This window comes from Pituophis catenifer, unplaced genomic scaffold (genome assembly GCF_029215685.1).
Source record: "Pituophis catenifer annectens isolate HBS135680 unplaced genomic scaffold, rPitCat1.0.hap2 SCAF_1, whole genome shotgun sequence".
Classification (NCBI taxonomy): Eukaryota; Metazoa; Chordata; class Lepidosauria; order Squamata; family Colubridae; genus Pituophis; species Pituophis catenifer.
In genome coordinates, this window is record NW_027256881.1 from 113,174,666 (window position 1) to 113,192,018 (window position 17,353).

A 17,353-nucleotide genomic window follows, 5' to 3' on the forward strand; every position below is an offset into this window, starting at 1 on the left:
TCCATTCTTCTTCTCCTTCTCCTCCTCCTTTTTGCTGTGTGTGTGAGAGAGTGTGAGTGTGCAGCTACTGTGTGTTATTTTTACTGCAGTCATGTAAGGAAGTTCTAGCATTGGCTATGAATAGAGATTGTCGTTTAAGGGAAAAATCTCCATTTACTGCTGTTTGTTTGCTTTTCGCTTTGTATAAAGTTTCTAATGTTAAAAAAAAAAAGTCACTTTGAAAATGGCCAACAATTTATTATCATAATCTCTTGTTTCCCATATTGGCAAATCCAGTCCTGAAATACTGAAATCTAATCAGATGCCTTAGTCAAACACATAATCTCCCACAGTTATAATGTATCCTCATTTAGGCTGAATGCAATTCTGATATTTTTAAAAAAGCATAAGTTTTTTTTAAATATAGTACCATGGCATTGCTACCATATTCAAAAATAAAATACATTGCTTAATAAAGCTAAAAGAAAAAAATGCATGATCTATGAATATTTGAAACATCAGTTCACAGAGTACTTCTTTGTCACATTAATAGCCACATTAGAAGATCAGTTTAACAGTTGTTTTTAATTTGTTATAGCTATCATATACCTATTGAATATTGAAGACTAAATCTTTTATTATGACATACTTTATTATGACGTTTTATTGGTAGCCTTCTTGTAGTTGATGCTTATGGTTTCTCTACTGTTCTGCCCCAGCTCTGGATCCCAAGGAGTGTGACACACACCAAGCTCCAAAAATTCAGTTTATTACAAACAGACCCCTTTCAAAATGCAGGCTTTCAGTGCAAATGTCCTTATCAGCCTGCTATAAAGTACAAAGAATAAACAAAGTCCGACAAAGGTTGGCAACCAGCCCAGAAACCAAGATGTGAAACCAAGAAACTTACTCTCCAAAATGCTCTGCGTAATAATTAAACGTTGTTTCCAGCAACAATTACTAACTGTGTGCAACTTAAATAGGCTAAGGGAGTGGCCAATTAGCCCCAAGCCTTACTCTCAAGGAGACCTTCTCTCCTGAGTAGCCACTCCTGCCTTTTGGCAGCCCTTGCGTGCCCGAGCATTGAGGAGAGGCTCCTTCACTTTACTCTCTACACTTGAAGGAGCCTCTGGAGGTTCTGAAGGCCCTGGCTGAGTCTCTGCCTCTGGCACCACATCCTCTTCAGCCTCCTCACTGTCCGACGCGAGCGCCGGCTGCACAGGCTGCTTGCGCAACACCACCCCAGCCTCCTCCTCGTCGGGATCAGCCACAAGCCGCGCAGACAGCTGGCGGGCCACAACACTAACGGAGCCATTTTGGATAAGCTCCTTACTCCACAATAGCCAGAGCATACACATGACCTCCATATTCCAAATATGACTGGGACTTCCAGAGATGGCTTGGCGAACTGAAGACGTTTCCATGAACGTGGAGCCAACAACAGAGGCAAGGGATCTTCAAACTTGGCAACTTTAAGACTGGTGGACTTCAACCCCCAGAATTCCCCAGACAGCATGGCCAGTTGAAGAATTCTGGGAGTTGGAAGTCCACAAGTCTTAAAGTTACAGAGTTTGGAGACCTCTACAAAGACTAAAGAACCAGTGAGTAGATCACTTCTTCAGAACTTCTTTGGATAAAGAGAGGACAGAAGATGTCCCAAATGCTGCTTTTCATAAGGAGTCATGACAGCAGTCTTCTTCAGGTTTGAGCACCAGGAGACAAAAGAATTAGCCACCTTGCTCAAAATTGTGGCAGAGCCTTTAAGACACTAAGTTTGCAAGCTTCACTCTGATCACTTTTGGAAATTGCCTGTTAACCATCTTAAAACTATAAGAGATCTTCGGAATTACACATTTGAAAAATCACTGAGCGAGTTCAGCTTCCACACTGAAAAAAAAGGAAAACCAATTACAAGCTTAATAACTTAAAGAATTTCAAATAAACAGCAGAAAGCTAAATAAGATTTTGATTTAAGGAAGTTACAAACAAATTAAGGGTCTAGTTAAATTAGGAATATTGACTTTTACTGTAAAATTTTGGAATGAACTATAAAATAGAAATAGCTTCTCATGGGAACCAGAGTTACTCTGGCTGTCTTGGCTCGTAAGAAAAATAAGCAACTTTAGGATTTTAGAAACTGACACTAGAGGGGACTAACAATTCTAAATAGTAAGAAAAACAACAATATTGCAACTATTAAAGGGGATCTTTGAAAAACTGAGCCATAAATTTAATAGCTACAATATCAACAGTGTCAATAATGTGTCTGATTCCATGGACAGATTACATCCAAAAGATGTCTATGAAGGAATGGCAGGAGCAAATTTTGCTGACAAGACAGAAAAAGTAGAACTATAAAGGACAGACCAGGAGAACGATCTGGAAAAGGATGCTTTATTGGGTATACGAAAGAAACTGGATGAAGTTTTAATTAAAGGGAAAATACAAATGACATATCAAGAGAACAACCTGAAAAATGTTTTATTGGCTTTACAAAAAGTTGGATGTTTTAAGGATTCTCTTATAGATAAGGGAAAGTTTATAATCTTATAGGGGATGAAGAATTAAATTTGGCTATTCTTGTTGTAAGGATGCTTAGAAATCACTTCTTTATATACTTCTTTATCATATTCATTTTTTTTTCTTCTTGCAATTTTTATTATTTCTTACTACACTTTTTGCTTTAAGTTTAGTTTGTATTAGTTTTTATACTGTATGCTGCCCAGTCATTTATCATGAGATGGGAGGTTATATAAATTTAATTAACATATCACTCAATCTATTAAAATCATTGTTTTTTTAAAAAAATATCCAAATATGTTGATCAGCTAAAAGAATGAAAGGCATTTGTATAGCATTCTGGAAAAAGATGATAAGAATTGTTATCTGGATGAAACAATTTATAATGAGCTCTTGCATTCAAAAGCTTTACTATAAGAGATTTTTTAAAATAACAATTTAATAGTTGCTCCATATTTCTTGTATTGAGTATGAATGAATAGGATAATAGGATGCTCCTGAACTTTCTACTCTTTATTTATTCAGCATACTACATAGGCAGAGGACAATAAGGTCGTATAGGCAGATCCCTCGTCACTTTTATGTTATTTATTTGCCCTGGATCCATCAATTTTTTTAATATAGTCAATATGTAGCATATATTAAAAATATATGAGTTTCTTTCAGTGTAATCTAATTAATGCAAAGTCTCATGGAAGCACAGATTCACATCTGGTAGTTTGGCTAATGCCTCTTTGAATATGGCTCAAACTTGGACCGTATTATATAAAAATCATATTTTGCCCTTTGATTCTACATATGTTCCTCTTATTTTTTAAAAAAAGCCTACTAATCTGTATACTTTAATAAGTAAAGCTGGGAAACAATGTAAATCTTAACAATTAAGACAAAGAAAATGAAAAAAAAAATCTTCAAAACCAAGTGTAGTTTGATTAGCTTATAAATATCTTGATATTTTCATATGAGAAAAATCAAGAACTCAGAAACATAAATAAGAACTTATTTTCTTCAGCAAAATAGTTTTACTGAACAGTGAGTGGTGCAGAATTCCTAAAACCAAATGATCCTCATATAACGAGTACTTTGCCATGTAACACGCATACCCTGCTTTTGTTCTGAGCCTAGTTGAAAGCTGATGTGACCAAGGAAGCTAGGATCTTTATTTTCTTTGCACTGAAATTCTGCAAAAATGTTAAAACATATTCATAAAAAAAGTGGAGACCCTTAAGCTTAACTCCTAGTGAGTATATGGGCATATTATAGGCATATTAGTATTGGCAACAATATGGAAATGGTTTTTCGTTCTCTTATTGCGGGATGTTTTGTTGACTTCCCAAACTAACCTTCAACCCTGAGAGTGTCTGCTGATCTTTCATCCAAATATTAGCCAAATCTAACCCTTCTTAACTTTTTTCAAAATTAGTCATATTTGATTAGGTGCTGCTGCCACTTGTTCTGTTCAATAAAACATCAAAAGATCAAGAGATTTAGTGTAGTGGCAACAGATGGTTATCCTCCTTGGGATTTGTAGAACCTACCTCCCTCTCTCTCTCTCTCTCTCTCTCTCTCTCTCTCTCTCTTTCTCTCTCTCTCTCTCTCTCTCTCTCTCTCTCTCTCTCTCTCTCTCACACACACACACACACACACACACACTTTCATTTTATTATCCACTATAAGCCATGGACAAGAAAATTCAGTTATTTTCTATATATTTAGTTCCCGTAATCTATTCAGAATATTTTTGAATTTGGCACACCCAATAATTAGGGTGCTAAAGAGTCCAACAGGAAAATATCTCTAAGTAGTCCATTTTAGAAGGCATTTCTGATGCTCCAGAATATAAACAAAGGGGAGGAAATGTCTACATAGAAATTGCAGATGCATTAATAGGATTTTTTTGTAGTAGCCTGTATGCACAGTTCTACATTCTCGCCTACTGAAAAACCCACACCATCTACATCAGGCTTGGAAATAAACAAGATATCCATACATTAGCTTTAATCTTTTCTTCTCACTTGCTGTTTTAAGCGTATCCTCCCGTTTGTTGCAAGAAACAAATCCCTAATGTACATACTAAGAGCCTTTGCCTGTGGCGAAGGTAACGTTTTAACCATCCATCAGCAGAAAATGATACCAGTATGAAAAATGCTTCTCCACCGCTGATTCCTATCTTGCCTTTATGGTCTTCTATTTTGACTCACTGCCAGTGATGCTGTCCTGATTTCGCTTGTGCAGTGAATGATAAACAGCAGCTGGTTGATTCCTCCAGTATTGCTGACCTCCTTGTTCTGAACATCAAACAAGGCACTGCAGGAGGAATGGTTGCAGTTCTGGCTATAAGACTTTGCCTATCTTCTCTAGCTTCCTTCCTGTCCTTGTCTTCCAGTATCCCATTCTATAGGTGCCCAAATGGAGTACAGTAAGTAAAACAAAAACAAAAATTCAACAGATTGGAGTTACAAAGGGAGCTGAATCACAAGCAACAATCCTGATTATGACGTCCATCCCTTTTCTTTTTCTTCCTTTATAGAAGCGTAATCATTTCCAGATGCACATGCTCTGTTCAAGAAGTAAGGGGGGAAGAGTTCTATTATTTAGGCCCGTTCTACTATTTTAATCTTCGGCAAGTAAGCCAGCTCCTTAAGGAAACAATAGGAAAATTGCAACAGATAAGAACACCCAAGAATCATTCAGAAGGGAGCCTAAAAAATCAGCTTGAAACAGTCACTAAGCTTTCTGATTTTACCTACCACTGACCACTCCATATGGTCTATGAAATAATACTTTGAGATGAAAGCAATGTCACAGGAAAATGGGAGGGGGAAAAAAGATGTTTCCAGAGTAAGTTTGCACTGTGATTAAGTGTAAGTAGAGAAAGATGGCACAAGTTGAGCTTTTCATCCTCCCATTTTGTTCTGTCTCTCCTGAGCCATTTAGGATGTAATAATATTAATTTTAGCAAAGATAACCAGGTAAATAGCCTAACAGTACTGTCTTGGAATGTTTTAAGAAATTGCTCAAATCCCCTGGAACATTCTAGCTCCAAATACTTGAGGTCAGAATGGCACAATTAAGACAAACTTTTGTTTTAAACTAAAGGTAGAGAGAAATATTATGCAACTCCATTGCCTTTGTGTCATTTGTTCCTATTTATACAGTCTGGGGGCTTAAGTGCATGTTGTTAAACATTTAGAGAACAGGTTTCCTTATTTCCATATATCAGGATTTGTAAGGGGAGTTTTCTTTTAGATTACTTTCTTAAGGAAGAAAAATCAATTCACTGATTATAAGTTGGTCTCTTTTTCCCTGCTCTTTAAGAGATGGGGGGGGGGAAACTGTTCTCTGAACCCATTGTGCTATAGGTAGAGTATCCATACAGCTGTCTCTATCTGCTTAATATGCAATGCAGCAAAAAGTATCTCATTCCTGCATTTACACATCGTGCCTCTGAATGGTGTTACAGTTTAGGAAATAGTAGACATTTAATAAACAATTATCAGTCTCTGGAACACCCAGTGACATGCTACTGCCCACTGACCTTTTAAAGAACATTTCTGTTTTATTCACTTTCAATTCATACTCTTGCTCTCTCAGACTGTATCTGTTAAAAGTCAAAATTCCCTTTTCATGACCAACTGTATGTTACGTCATCTAGCAAAGACAGCAAGCAAGGAGATACAGGCAACTTCTTTCACTTTACTCGAGAAGTAACCAATACAAATCTTGCAGACAATCCTGAACCACTTTATTGTAGGCTCCAGGACCCGTCTGCCAAAATTGCAAAACATAAGTAGCATAATATGCTTCTGAATTTGGCCAGGGGAAAAAAGGGAGGCATCCTTAGCTTTGAAACTAATAGCACATTGAACCATAAATTATTTACAACGGCAGGATTCATACACTGCCCCAAACCAGTGGTTTCCTCTTCTGCAGATCACTTGCATTGAAAGCTTCTGTGAGCTGAATGTTTTAACTCCGTATGGATAACACTAGTTACTGCTTCTTCCCAAACCATGTCAGGGATGCTTTAAACTGGATTCTGGCCCTGAGAGGGAATCAGTTAGAAGTCTACATGATCCCCCTCTAGCTTTGATGTCACCACCTTTTGCACACAAACAAAATACTATACAGAGCCGACATATTTAGGACAAGGCATAACTTCACAGGTAGTTAAAAGTCTGTAGAGATTCTCAGTCATCCAGGTCATGGTTGTCCCAAAAGTGCTTTTTCAGGAGGCAACTGGACTTTCTTGTTTGTCTTTGAAGACGTTTTGCTTCTCATCCAAGAAGCTTCTTCAGTATCAGAATCCAGGTCCTTGGATGAGAAGCAAAACGTCTTCAAAGACAAACACGTAAGTCCAGTTGCCTCCTGAAAAACCACCTTTCGGATTCACAGGCAACTCTTTTTATCACCAAGCAATCTCAGAAGCTTAAAATAAATTCAGTCATCTGAACGGCATCAAGAGGCTGACCCTAAGGACAGGAAAGCCGCCCTATCTGGATCCTGGGCTTGTCCCCAAAACTGGGCTGCAAAAATCCGGATGATCGGGGGGAAAAAAAGATGCGGGGAAACGTCCTCTTGGCCATCCATGACTGTTTACGATTATCTGGATTTTTGCAGTCCAGTTTTGGGGACTAGGTCAGGATCCTGATAGGGCAGCTTTCTCCGTCCTTAGGGCCAGCCTCTCGATTACGAGCCGCCCAGAGCAGGAGTCTCCAACCTTGGCAACTTTAAGCCTGGAGGACTTCAACTCCCAGAATTCCCCAGCCAGCAAAGCAAAGCTGGGGAATTCTGGGAGTTGAAGTCCTTCAGGCTTAAAGTTGCCAAGGTTGGAGACTCCTGGCTCAGAGGACTAGCAACTTGCTCTGCCTTTGCCTCTGCGTCGTTTTCTGGTGTGAGTCCCAGAGAAAGTAATGGTCCTGCCGCCGAAAAGCCGGCGAAGTTCGGAGCCATTTCTCCCTTCAAATGGAAAAGTATCAAGGCGCAAAATCCCCGGGTTGAAGCAAAACCCGCTTCAATACCCGCTTCTATCGCCACCCAATCAAACCTCCTCCCGCCCTTTTAGGTACATGGGAGTTCTGTTTGCATCACGTGACCACGGGGGAGGAGACGGAAAAGTAGCCTTTTTTTTTTTTTCGTAATCCTTCTCGGCGTTCCGTGTCTACGTCACCGGCACGTAACCTGTGACAGCACTGAGCGCTCGGTTGTTGTTGTTTTTTTTTTTTTTGCGCTACGGCGGCCGCACGGGTTCAGCTGGTTGCCTAGGTTACCCCCCTCCTCCTCCACCGATGCCCGGAACTTTCCTCAGTCTAACGGCTTCTCCCTTCGCCGATTCTTCCTCCTCCGACAGGTGAACTTAGTCGGCGCCCTGACCTCCTTCTTCGCCTCACTGCCTCCTGAAGGGGCGGCTGGCGCAGCAACTGCGCGGGGGCCGGAGCGGCGTGGCTCTCTCGACGTCCCCTTAGCCCTCGGTAGGAAGGCCTGAAGAAGGGGTTGATCGAGGGGTAATTAATTCCCTGCTAGTTGCGATCCCCGCTTTCGCGAAACGAGATTCGAGTGGCTTCCAGATCCCGACTCCCCCCTCCCAATGGATGCTCCCAGAAGAAATGGACGTGCAAGGGGTGTAGCGGACCTGCAATAGCATAAGGGTGGGGGGGATAGCAGAGAGAGAGAGAGAGGACCCTCCAATTCTTTACTATCTCCTAAAGATCGCCCATATTTTTGCCGCCCTATCTGAGCAGAGAGAGCCGTTCATCAGGGCTGCCTTGAAGTCAACCGAAAAGCGACCTGAAATTGTCTGCTCATCCTTAACTTTGCATCTCTTGCCTCGGGTTTTAAGTATCCCGTTGTTGAATGGCGATGCTCGGATTTCCTGCGTGGAGGTTGCCTTGAGCAAAAGGGTCGATTAAAAAGCCTTCTGAAAGGGTCCTTAAAAGCCTTTGGGGTTTATAAGGCTGAAAGACAAGTGAAGGGTTCAGTACAGGTAGTCTTCGACTCGCAACAGTTCGTTTAGTGACCGTTCAAAGTTTACAACGGCGTTGAAAAGAGCGGCTTGCGACTGTTTTTCACACTTAACGACCGTTGTAGCGTCCCCATCGTCCTGTGATTGATATTCGGAAGCTTGACAACCGACTCATATTTATGACGGGTTGCAGCATCCCGGGGTCCGGTAATCCCAGGGGTGAAATTCACTTACCTTCCCTACCAGTTCGTAAATGTGTGCGCGCAAAGCCTTCTGCGCATGCTCAGAGGCTGAAAATCATCACAAAAAAGGGACGTCATGACGTCCGTGTGGGTGGGCGGGGCTTTGCGCAGTCGGCCTTACCGTATCGCGCGATCTGGTAGGAATCGGCTGAATTTTACCCCTGGGTGATCCCCTTTTGCAACCTTCTGACAAGCAAAGTCAATGGGAAAAGCTTAACAAATGTGGCAAGGAAAGTCGTAAAATGGGGCAAAACCCACTTAACCAATTTCTCACTTAGCAACATAAATTTTGGGCTCAATTGTGATCGTAAGTTGAGGGCTACCTATATTACCTATCGAGCTTGGTGGCTAGCAGAGTATTTTGATAATGACCTGAAGACAATGGACCAACAGTCTAATCTCATGGTAGTGGTTTTCACTGAAAATGCTAAAATGCAAGAAAGACACATTGACGAGTTCTGAAATAATCTGTCTAAACTGGTAGAAAGTAGGAAAGATAGATAATGTGATCCAAACTGTGCTTATTTAATACCGCTGGGTTCTATGGGTCTTGCTCCTTGTCGTATTTAAATTGCAATCAGATGTAGATAAATTTGAAGTTTGTAAATGTAATGAGGCTGATAGATGTAGTGATTAAAGTATTGGAGACCTTGGGAGACCCAGGCTCGGCCATAAGCTTCCTGGGTGACTTTGAGCCAATTATTCCCTCTTAAATCCAATCTACCTCGTAAGGGGGTGATAGTGGGGCAAAATATTAGGAAGAAGCACTCTATATGCTGCCTTGAGCTCCTTTACAGTATAAAAGGCAGGATGCAAATCTAATGAAATTGATTAAAATACAGTCTTACTCCATTTGAGTTTGACTCCTGCCATTCAGCCATGGTTTCTTTGCAACAATATGAAACCATACAATTTTCCTAGTGTAGCCTAGTGTTTCCTGATGGTCTTCCGTCCAAGTGCTGTACTAATCAGGCCTGGTCTTGCTTAACTGTTCCATGCGGAATATTAAATTAGGTACAGTTGTTGGATACATTATGACATAAAGATCACAGAATTGGTAGGTCAGAATATGGGTTAGTTTGGTATTAGGAATTACTAAGAAAATAATGGAATATAAATATTTTTTGCACTTGGTTGCTATACCTAAAGAACTTAAAACGTTTCTTTATATTAGAAATTATTCTGCAAATACTTTCTTTTTTATTAACAGAGTGTACACAATTGATGGATTTTGAATTATTTCAACGAAGTCTTTTGTAATGTGGCTGTCCACTTGTGTTGAAATATAGAATTGGATCATTGTCTGGTTAGCATGAGTCAATAATATTTTTATTTAAATTTGGTGTAAAAATATTTTATTGATGTCTGTACAGAAACATATGAAAATGGTATATTTAAAACTAAGGAGAGACAAATAGCATAATATTTTGAAATAATAGCATTTAGAAATCAGCATAACGAATGTTTTTAAAATATGTATTGAAGCCAATGGTTTTCTGGTTGTAATTCATTTTGACAGTTTATTTGAGTCCATTTGTATTTTTAATGAGTAATATTAATAAAACACATGTCCACATCGCAAGGACTGTATAGTCCATCTCAAAACTAAGGTCTTTGTGAACTGGTTTTAATTCAATGGTTGTGTCTCTTGCATAATTGCTTGTAAGTAAATAGATGGAATTCAGTGCTCCAGATGGTAGAAAGGATACAGATATCACTTCACCCTACAGTCATATTCCCACCACCATTTTGAAGGTGTCTCAAAATACAGAACAGCTTTGGAAGAGAACTGGGGAGGGGCTGTCACAGAAGAAGGTCTATTCTGTTACTACAGAATTAAAATGTAGGAATCATTCTATTCATAACTCCCCAAAAACTGATTTGAAGGCTGTTTTCAATTAACACTGAATATATAACATAATATACAAAATGGCTATATCTATAGGGGGACACATGGCTTAGCGGTTAAGACGCTGGGCTTATCAGCTGGAAAACCAACAGCCTTACAAGCCTGTACAGATAGTCCTCGACTTACAACAGTTCATTGAGTGACCCTTCAAAGTTACATCAGCCCTGAAAAAAGTGACTTATGAACATTTTTCACATGAACTTTGAAGCATCCCCATGATCATGTGATCAAAATTCAGATGCTTAGCAACTAGTTCATACTTATAACCATTGCTGTGTCCCGGGGTCATGTGATCACCTTTTGCAACCTTCTGACAAGCCAGATTCACTTAACAACCAGGTTACTAACTTATCAACTGCAGTGATTCATTTAACAACTGGGGCAAGAAATGGGGCAAAACTCACTTAACAACAAAAAATTTAGGTTCAATTGTGGTCGTAAGTAGAGGTCTACCTGTATATTGTTGTATAACAATATACAAAATGGCTATATCTATACATATTACAAAAACAATTAGGCTAACTATCTACCATATGTGGTTATCTATGTGGAAGAAGAAGAGAGAAAAATGAATAGTAAGCATTTTTAATAGATAAATTGAGAGCTATAATGGAAGCACCATCAGTGCAAAATGCCACATCATGCATGTAAACAAAGTACCAATTTAAATTAGGATGTTTCTTTGGAGGTTGTTGAAACAGTTATAGTTTAAGAGTATTTTAAGATTATTATATGGATTTTTCATTCCTTGCCTCAACGCAACAGGAGCTTAAATTTGGTGATGCATTGGGAAAAATGTATAGTCCACCCTCATTATAGGCTAAGTGAAGTTTTATAATGTAAGCATAGAAAGTAATAAATTAAAAATTCTGGCCACAATAATTACATGCTCCTTTTTCATTTTAGGATCTGTTGATCACTCCAGTGACTTGAGAAGTTGAACTCTATTGCTAACTATGGCTCACCGGTTTTCAATCAAAGATATAGATGAAAAGTTTGAGCAGTTTTTAAAAGAGGTACAGATATATTTTTATTTGTCTGTTTTCAGTGTAACAGTTTTGCTCTTTTCTATAATAATGTTAAATGTCTTATCCTGACATCAACTCATATTTATATTAATTAGTATTAAGCAGGGGTCCCCAATCCCTGGCCCACGACCTATCTGGAACTGGGCTGCGCAAGCGGGCAAAGCTTCATCTGCGCAAGCACGGGATATAGGTAGCATGCAAAACCATGCCCCTTCCCCCACCCTCCACCCCCCCCCCCCGGTCCCTGGTGCCCAAAAGGTTGCAGCCACTGCTCTAGAGAATCCTAAGCAGTGCTGTATTAGGCATTTATAAATTTCAAGTATGCCTTTGATTCCATCTCCAGACAAATCATGTGGGATAAGCTGAAGCTCCATTAGATAAACCCTTGCTCCTATATATTCATACAGTACTTGTGAACAAAAAGTTATTATAAGAGTTCAATCATTCTGCCATATAATCTCCATTGCTTTTTTATTATCTATTATATAATAGTATATATATGTAATATATTATTATGTATTCTACTCTATTCTATTCTGTTATATTATATTATATTATATTATATTATATTATATTATATTATATTATATTATATTATATTATATTATATTATATTATATTATATTATATTATATTATATTATTATATTATATATTCAAGCTTGTACTCTATTTGAAATGGTTTATTTTGATTAGTAATAAAAAAATTCACTTACATTAAGGATTAATTTGTCCTGGCCATTTGTGTCTTCGCTTTGAAAAAAAATCTTCCAGGAATAGTTCTGCTACAAGCACTAAACCAAAACAGATCAGAGTACAAGTTTTAATATCAAAGTGTGTTTCAAATTAGATTGGCTGCTACTTTGATTCTTCCAGTGTTGGGAAAGAAGAACATATTAATTAAACTGCATGGCTTATCAGAAGAATTATTTTTATAATTCCTATGAGTGGATTCACTTACATAAAATTTAAAGTAAATGGATCTACAAACGCACTTGTGTTGCTCTGGGGACATTAATCTTCATGATGTACACATAGAGATCTTTAAGGATTCTATAAGGATATTCTTTGCTTTTCGGGAACTCTAGTGATTGGGAAGTCTGATAATTGGCATACATAACTGTTAATTTGATGAACATGACAAAAACTAGGGAGAAATAAAAATATGTTGCCCCAAAATGTTGAATTTCCGCAAATATAGTCCAATAATTTTCAGTTATAATACCCCTTCTGCCCTGCAAATTTTATCTCCTGTGCTCTCAGACAATGCATGATCTGTATTCTAGAAAAACTGTAAAGATGTTTTCTTGCATCTTTTTTTTTTCCTTGCACACAAAAAAAGTGTGGCTTGAAGAGGAACCACACATGTTCTCTATTGCTGGAAATGAAAATGATCTAAAATAGAATCTGAAAAACAATCAGAGATGAAACTGTAGGCTAAATACTGTTGGAGGAATAGTTAGTAGCATCGTATAAATACTACACTTTATCATAAAAATGTGACCTGCTCCTCCAACAATTTATTACGGACGTGTTTGGTGCAAAATTTTATTTTAAGAACCACTGTATTTTAAGCACAGAGTTAACCCTCCTTAAAATCAGTGACAGTAAATATGCTTTAACATGGTTAGCTCATAAAAATGATGCAATAATAAATAGTAACAGCAAATTGACTCTCTCTCTCTTTTTATTCAGTCTCTTTCAGATGATTCACTTGGAAATGAACAAAATCAAAATGTTATTCCTGAATCGGTTGAGCCGTCTAAAAATAAAAAGCATCCTGTGCCATGGTGGATAACAGAAGATGATTCAGATGAAGGTATTGTACTGAAATTTATTCTATGTAACATCTCTGCCACAAGGTGTCAGTGAATCACTTTTGTACTCTTATTTGTGTCTATATATACATGACTGTGTGTGTAAATTTTGGATCAGTAATTGTCTCTCAGGATACATAACAACTCATATTATACCTGCATGTAAATTATCTTCAATGAACATGATTTCAATCTGAAGTGGATTAATTCAAGCTGAATTTTATTCATATGAAATAAATATTCAAGGGATCGTATTGTTAAGGTGTTACATGTGTTCATTGAGAAATTAACTATTAAACTATAAAGCACATTGTACAGGAACACTTAGAGTATTCTTTCCAACTAAATACCCAAATAGTGGATCTGGAAAATTTCTTCATCTGTCATACGGCACTGTCTTATAATAATGTAGTTTGGGATTTTTATATAACATTTTACTTTAATCATAAATCATTTATTCTGTTGCATGTCCTCTAATGAAACTTAGTTGAAAGAAGCAATGTGAAAATCAATATACTTTCTGAAATGGGTGAAAAACAAATAATATGATCACTATTGGATAAAATTTGGTAGATAGTAGTAAAGCTTAATGAACTGCAAAATATTTCAGTTTTGTGAAGAGTTAAGTTTGCAGTGAAAATTCCTAATTCAGTGCCCTGTTTTTAATATAAAACATTCGTAAAGGAAAAAAAACCCATTATAATATTTATAGCTCTTAAGCTACCATTTCAAAACAGATACTTCAAAGTATTCTTCTTTCTGATGAAAAGTACAAGAAAAAATATTTAGCAATGAGATGATAAAAGCAAATTCAGTTGTTTAGCCTTATTTTTAGTAAGCGGGATCTAGATTTGCAATTCTGCAAATGGAAGGACTCTCTGATCCACAATAAGCAGAGAGATTATTTTTTACCAAATGTCCTTTCCCGTATAAGTCCAGACATCTTGAGAGAGCAGGGGACTAGAGTGGAAAGGATAAATTATTACACTTATGCCAGTGGGAGCAGGACTTACCTCAACAGTTTTTGGAATCCCGTTATGTAAGTTTATACATAATGTAAGTTTATACAGATTTTAGATTGTTATTATGTGATTTGTAAATTTGAGATTTTCAATGTTACGTTAATTCAATTATAGCTATTAAAGTTTTTGGAATACACGGTCTGAGAACCAAAACACTTGTTTAATATTAATGCTTCTGGGATTTTTTTGCTGAAGAAATTATTATTATTACCCTGTTCCCCCGAAAATAAGTCTCCCCCCGAAAATAAGCCCTCCCCAAAAATATTTAAACACAGAGCTGGAAATCAGGTAAGATGGCAAGTGGAACCCCATCTTGCTCCATGCACCCCAAAATAATATGACCTCGAAAATAAGCACTTATTTCGGGGTTCAAAAAATATAAGACAGGGTCTTATTTTCGGGGGAATACATTATTATTATTATTATTATTATTATTATTATTATTATTATTATTATTATTTGAGAAACATGACACTTTTCGTGCAGCAATTTCAAAAATAGGTAATATATAAGCTGTGTATAATTCAAAATAGATTGTTTATCTTGAAATGTCTGTTAAGGCGTTACCTCAGTTATAAGAAAAAGAAAGTAAACCATCCAGAAATGCGGTCAAATGAAATAATGCTTAGAAGTAGAAATTTATTATTTTTGTTATTTTATTGTTACTTGAGAAAAGTTAGATTTGCAACATTTAACTGAAAATGCAACTCTAAATAAAACAAACAAAACCACCTACATGTATGCTTGCTAGTGCATTGCAATTTCTCTCCTTCGATTTAGCAGTGTTTTCTATAGTTTGAGGAAATTCTCTCATATATTATTAGTTAGAGCAAATGATTAGAGCAAATAGTACTCTTGGATGCTATTATTTTTAAATGAAAATAGTTTCTGATTCCAAACTTTCATACATGGCATGTCTAGAAATTGACACTCTCTGCACTCTGCTTTTTTTATTCTTGGTGGTTTGATTTTACTTTTCACTCACTGTTGCAATCTTTTCTGTTATTTTCTTGAATTTCTAAAGTTCCAAAAAAGAGCAAGTTTATCAAAAGTTTATCAAAAGGGAATGAGAAGAAACTTACTGGGAGAAAAGATGCAGTGGCTGAAGATTGTGAAAAGAGGGTATCATTTTCAGATAATGAGCCTGGTACTGGATTAAATTTCCTGTTTATAAATGCCAATGTTAGCTGTGATGTGTTGTGACTCAAAATTAATTTATTTCTAGTAACTATGCTTTTACTTTGTTACTAATTTTTCTGCTCAAGTAAGTGAGTCCTTGCCATTTATAATCTCAAGGGGAGTGAACTTGCTAAAATGCTAATTTGCATATATATAAGATTAGTTAACCTATGTCATCTAGAAGCAGAATTGAAAATATTTTTAATCTGAAAATCTATTGAATCACTATGAATTAGGGTATTCAATCATATTTACTCCTGGACTGCTTTTTAGGTGAGACTTTTCTAAACCAGTCAGTAAAGAGCTAGGTGGACAGTTCCTGTGTTTTTATGAAATATTTAATTCTACAAATTGGTTTTGAATCAAAAGCCATGTAATAAGCCATTGTTAAAAGACTTTCCAATATAATTTAAGTTAATGTTTAAATGCACCATTTTGAAAAATTACAACAATCTTGCTGTGATTCAAATTAAGCTAATGACAAGTATATGAGAAATCTGATTTCTTTGATGGCCAGTCAGTCAAGTGAGAGCCCATGTTGTAAAGGCTACATTTTTAAAACTAGTCCTATAAAGAAGCTGTGTGTATTATATAAAGATGATGTTGGTTCTTCATCTAAATGATTGACTATCTGTTGCAAAATTTATTGATATTTCTGTTGAAATATTTTGGTGAATAATGTTTAGCAAAATTATATTCCAATTATATTTATAAAAGTGATTTATTCGTTTGTATATTTAGGATTCATTGAGCAGCTAAAGAATTATTCTCTCTGTACTGCAGAGAGCTTGCATTCAGTTCAAAACTATATATGTATGTATGTATGTATGTATGTATGTATGTATACACACTATATAATCCAACCTTTAAAAAAATTCTGTTTTGTAGTTAAATCTGTTTTATGGAACTATTTAAATATGAAATATTTTTCAGTAACATAATTTATCCTTAAATACAATTACATTTATAAGATAAGTAGATCCTAGGTTTTGTAGTGTGAATCTAGTTTTTGTTTTTTAAATTATCAATGAAACAAATGAGAACTGGATGTTCGTTTGTTAACAGTAATCTAGAAAATAGGATTATCATTTTGTTATGTTGATGAATGTAATTGCCATAAAAATCCAAAGTGTTCTGTGGAAAGCATACATTGGGAAAATGATTTTTCACATCACAATTCTTGGGTAGCTTTTTAGACCAAATGCAATATGTAAACTGTTTTGAAAATGGAAATTTTAAATAGGCAAAGTACTTGAACCCATCATTCAATATATTTCTGTGTTTGAGTATAGATTTATCAATATTCATTCCCCTTCCCCCGGCTATGTTTTAAGGTATACGTGACACCAGCAAAAGCTTTCTGAAAACACAGAAGCTTTCTCCTTCTATTGAGGAAGTAGATGAAGATTTTGGAGAAGACCTCCAGCTCCCGCAGCTTCATGGTGTTTCTGTCTCTTTAAGCAAAGATAGTTTGGAATCCAATGGTAAAAGTGCTTCTGACTGACGTTAAACATCTCTTTTATTATACTATATTTTAAGAATTTGCTAACAAATATATTGCAAGCATAGGCTAGTTATTTTTTAAAGTGGTTTTTATGTTGCATAGTTCTGAAGAAATGAAATGGTCACTTCAAAATGTTATATATTTATTTTTACCCTGGTGCCACGATTTAAAACGCATTGTGATTGATTCAAG

General features: G+C 36.6%; 1 protein-coding gene across 1 annotated transcript in view; it reads left to right on the forward strand.

The window, feature by feature from the left end:
- Positions 1–7,790: 7,790 nt before the first annotated feature.
- The window catches only part of CEP162 (centrosomal protein 162), a 41,514-nt gene continuing 31,951 nt past the window's right edge, over positions 7,791–17,353 (forward strand). The window contains exons 1-5 of the mRNA XM_070954220.1: positions 7,791–7,849; positions 11,519–11,628; positions 13,335–13,458; positions 15,503–15,625; positions 16,992–17,141. Coding sequence (XP_070810321.1) covers positions 11,569–11,628; positions 13,335–13,458; positions 15,503–15,625; positions 16,992–17,141 — 457 coding nt within the window. The 5' untranslated portion in view covers positions 7,791–7,849; positions 11,519–11,568. The remainder of the gene's footprint in view (positions 7,850–11,518; positions 11,629–13,334; positions 13,459–15,502; positions 15,626–16,991; positions 17,142–17,353) is intronic.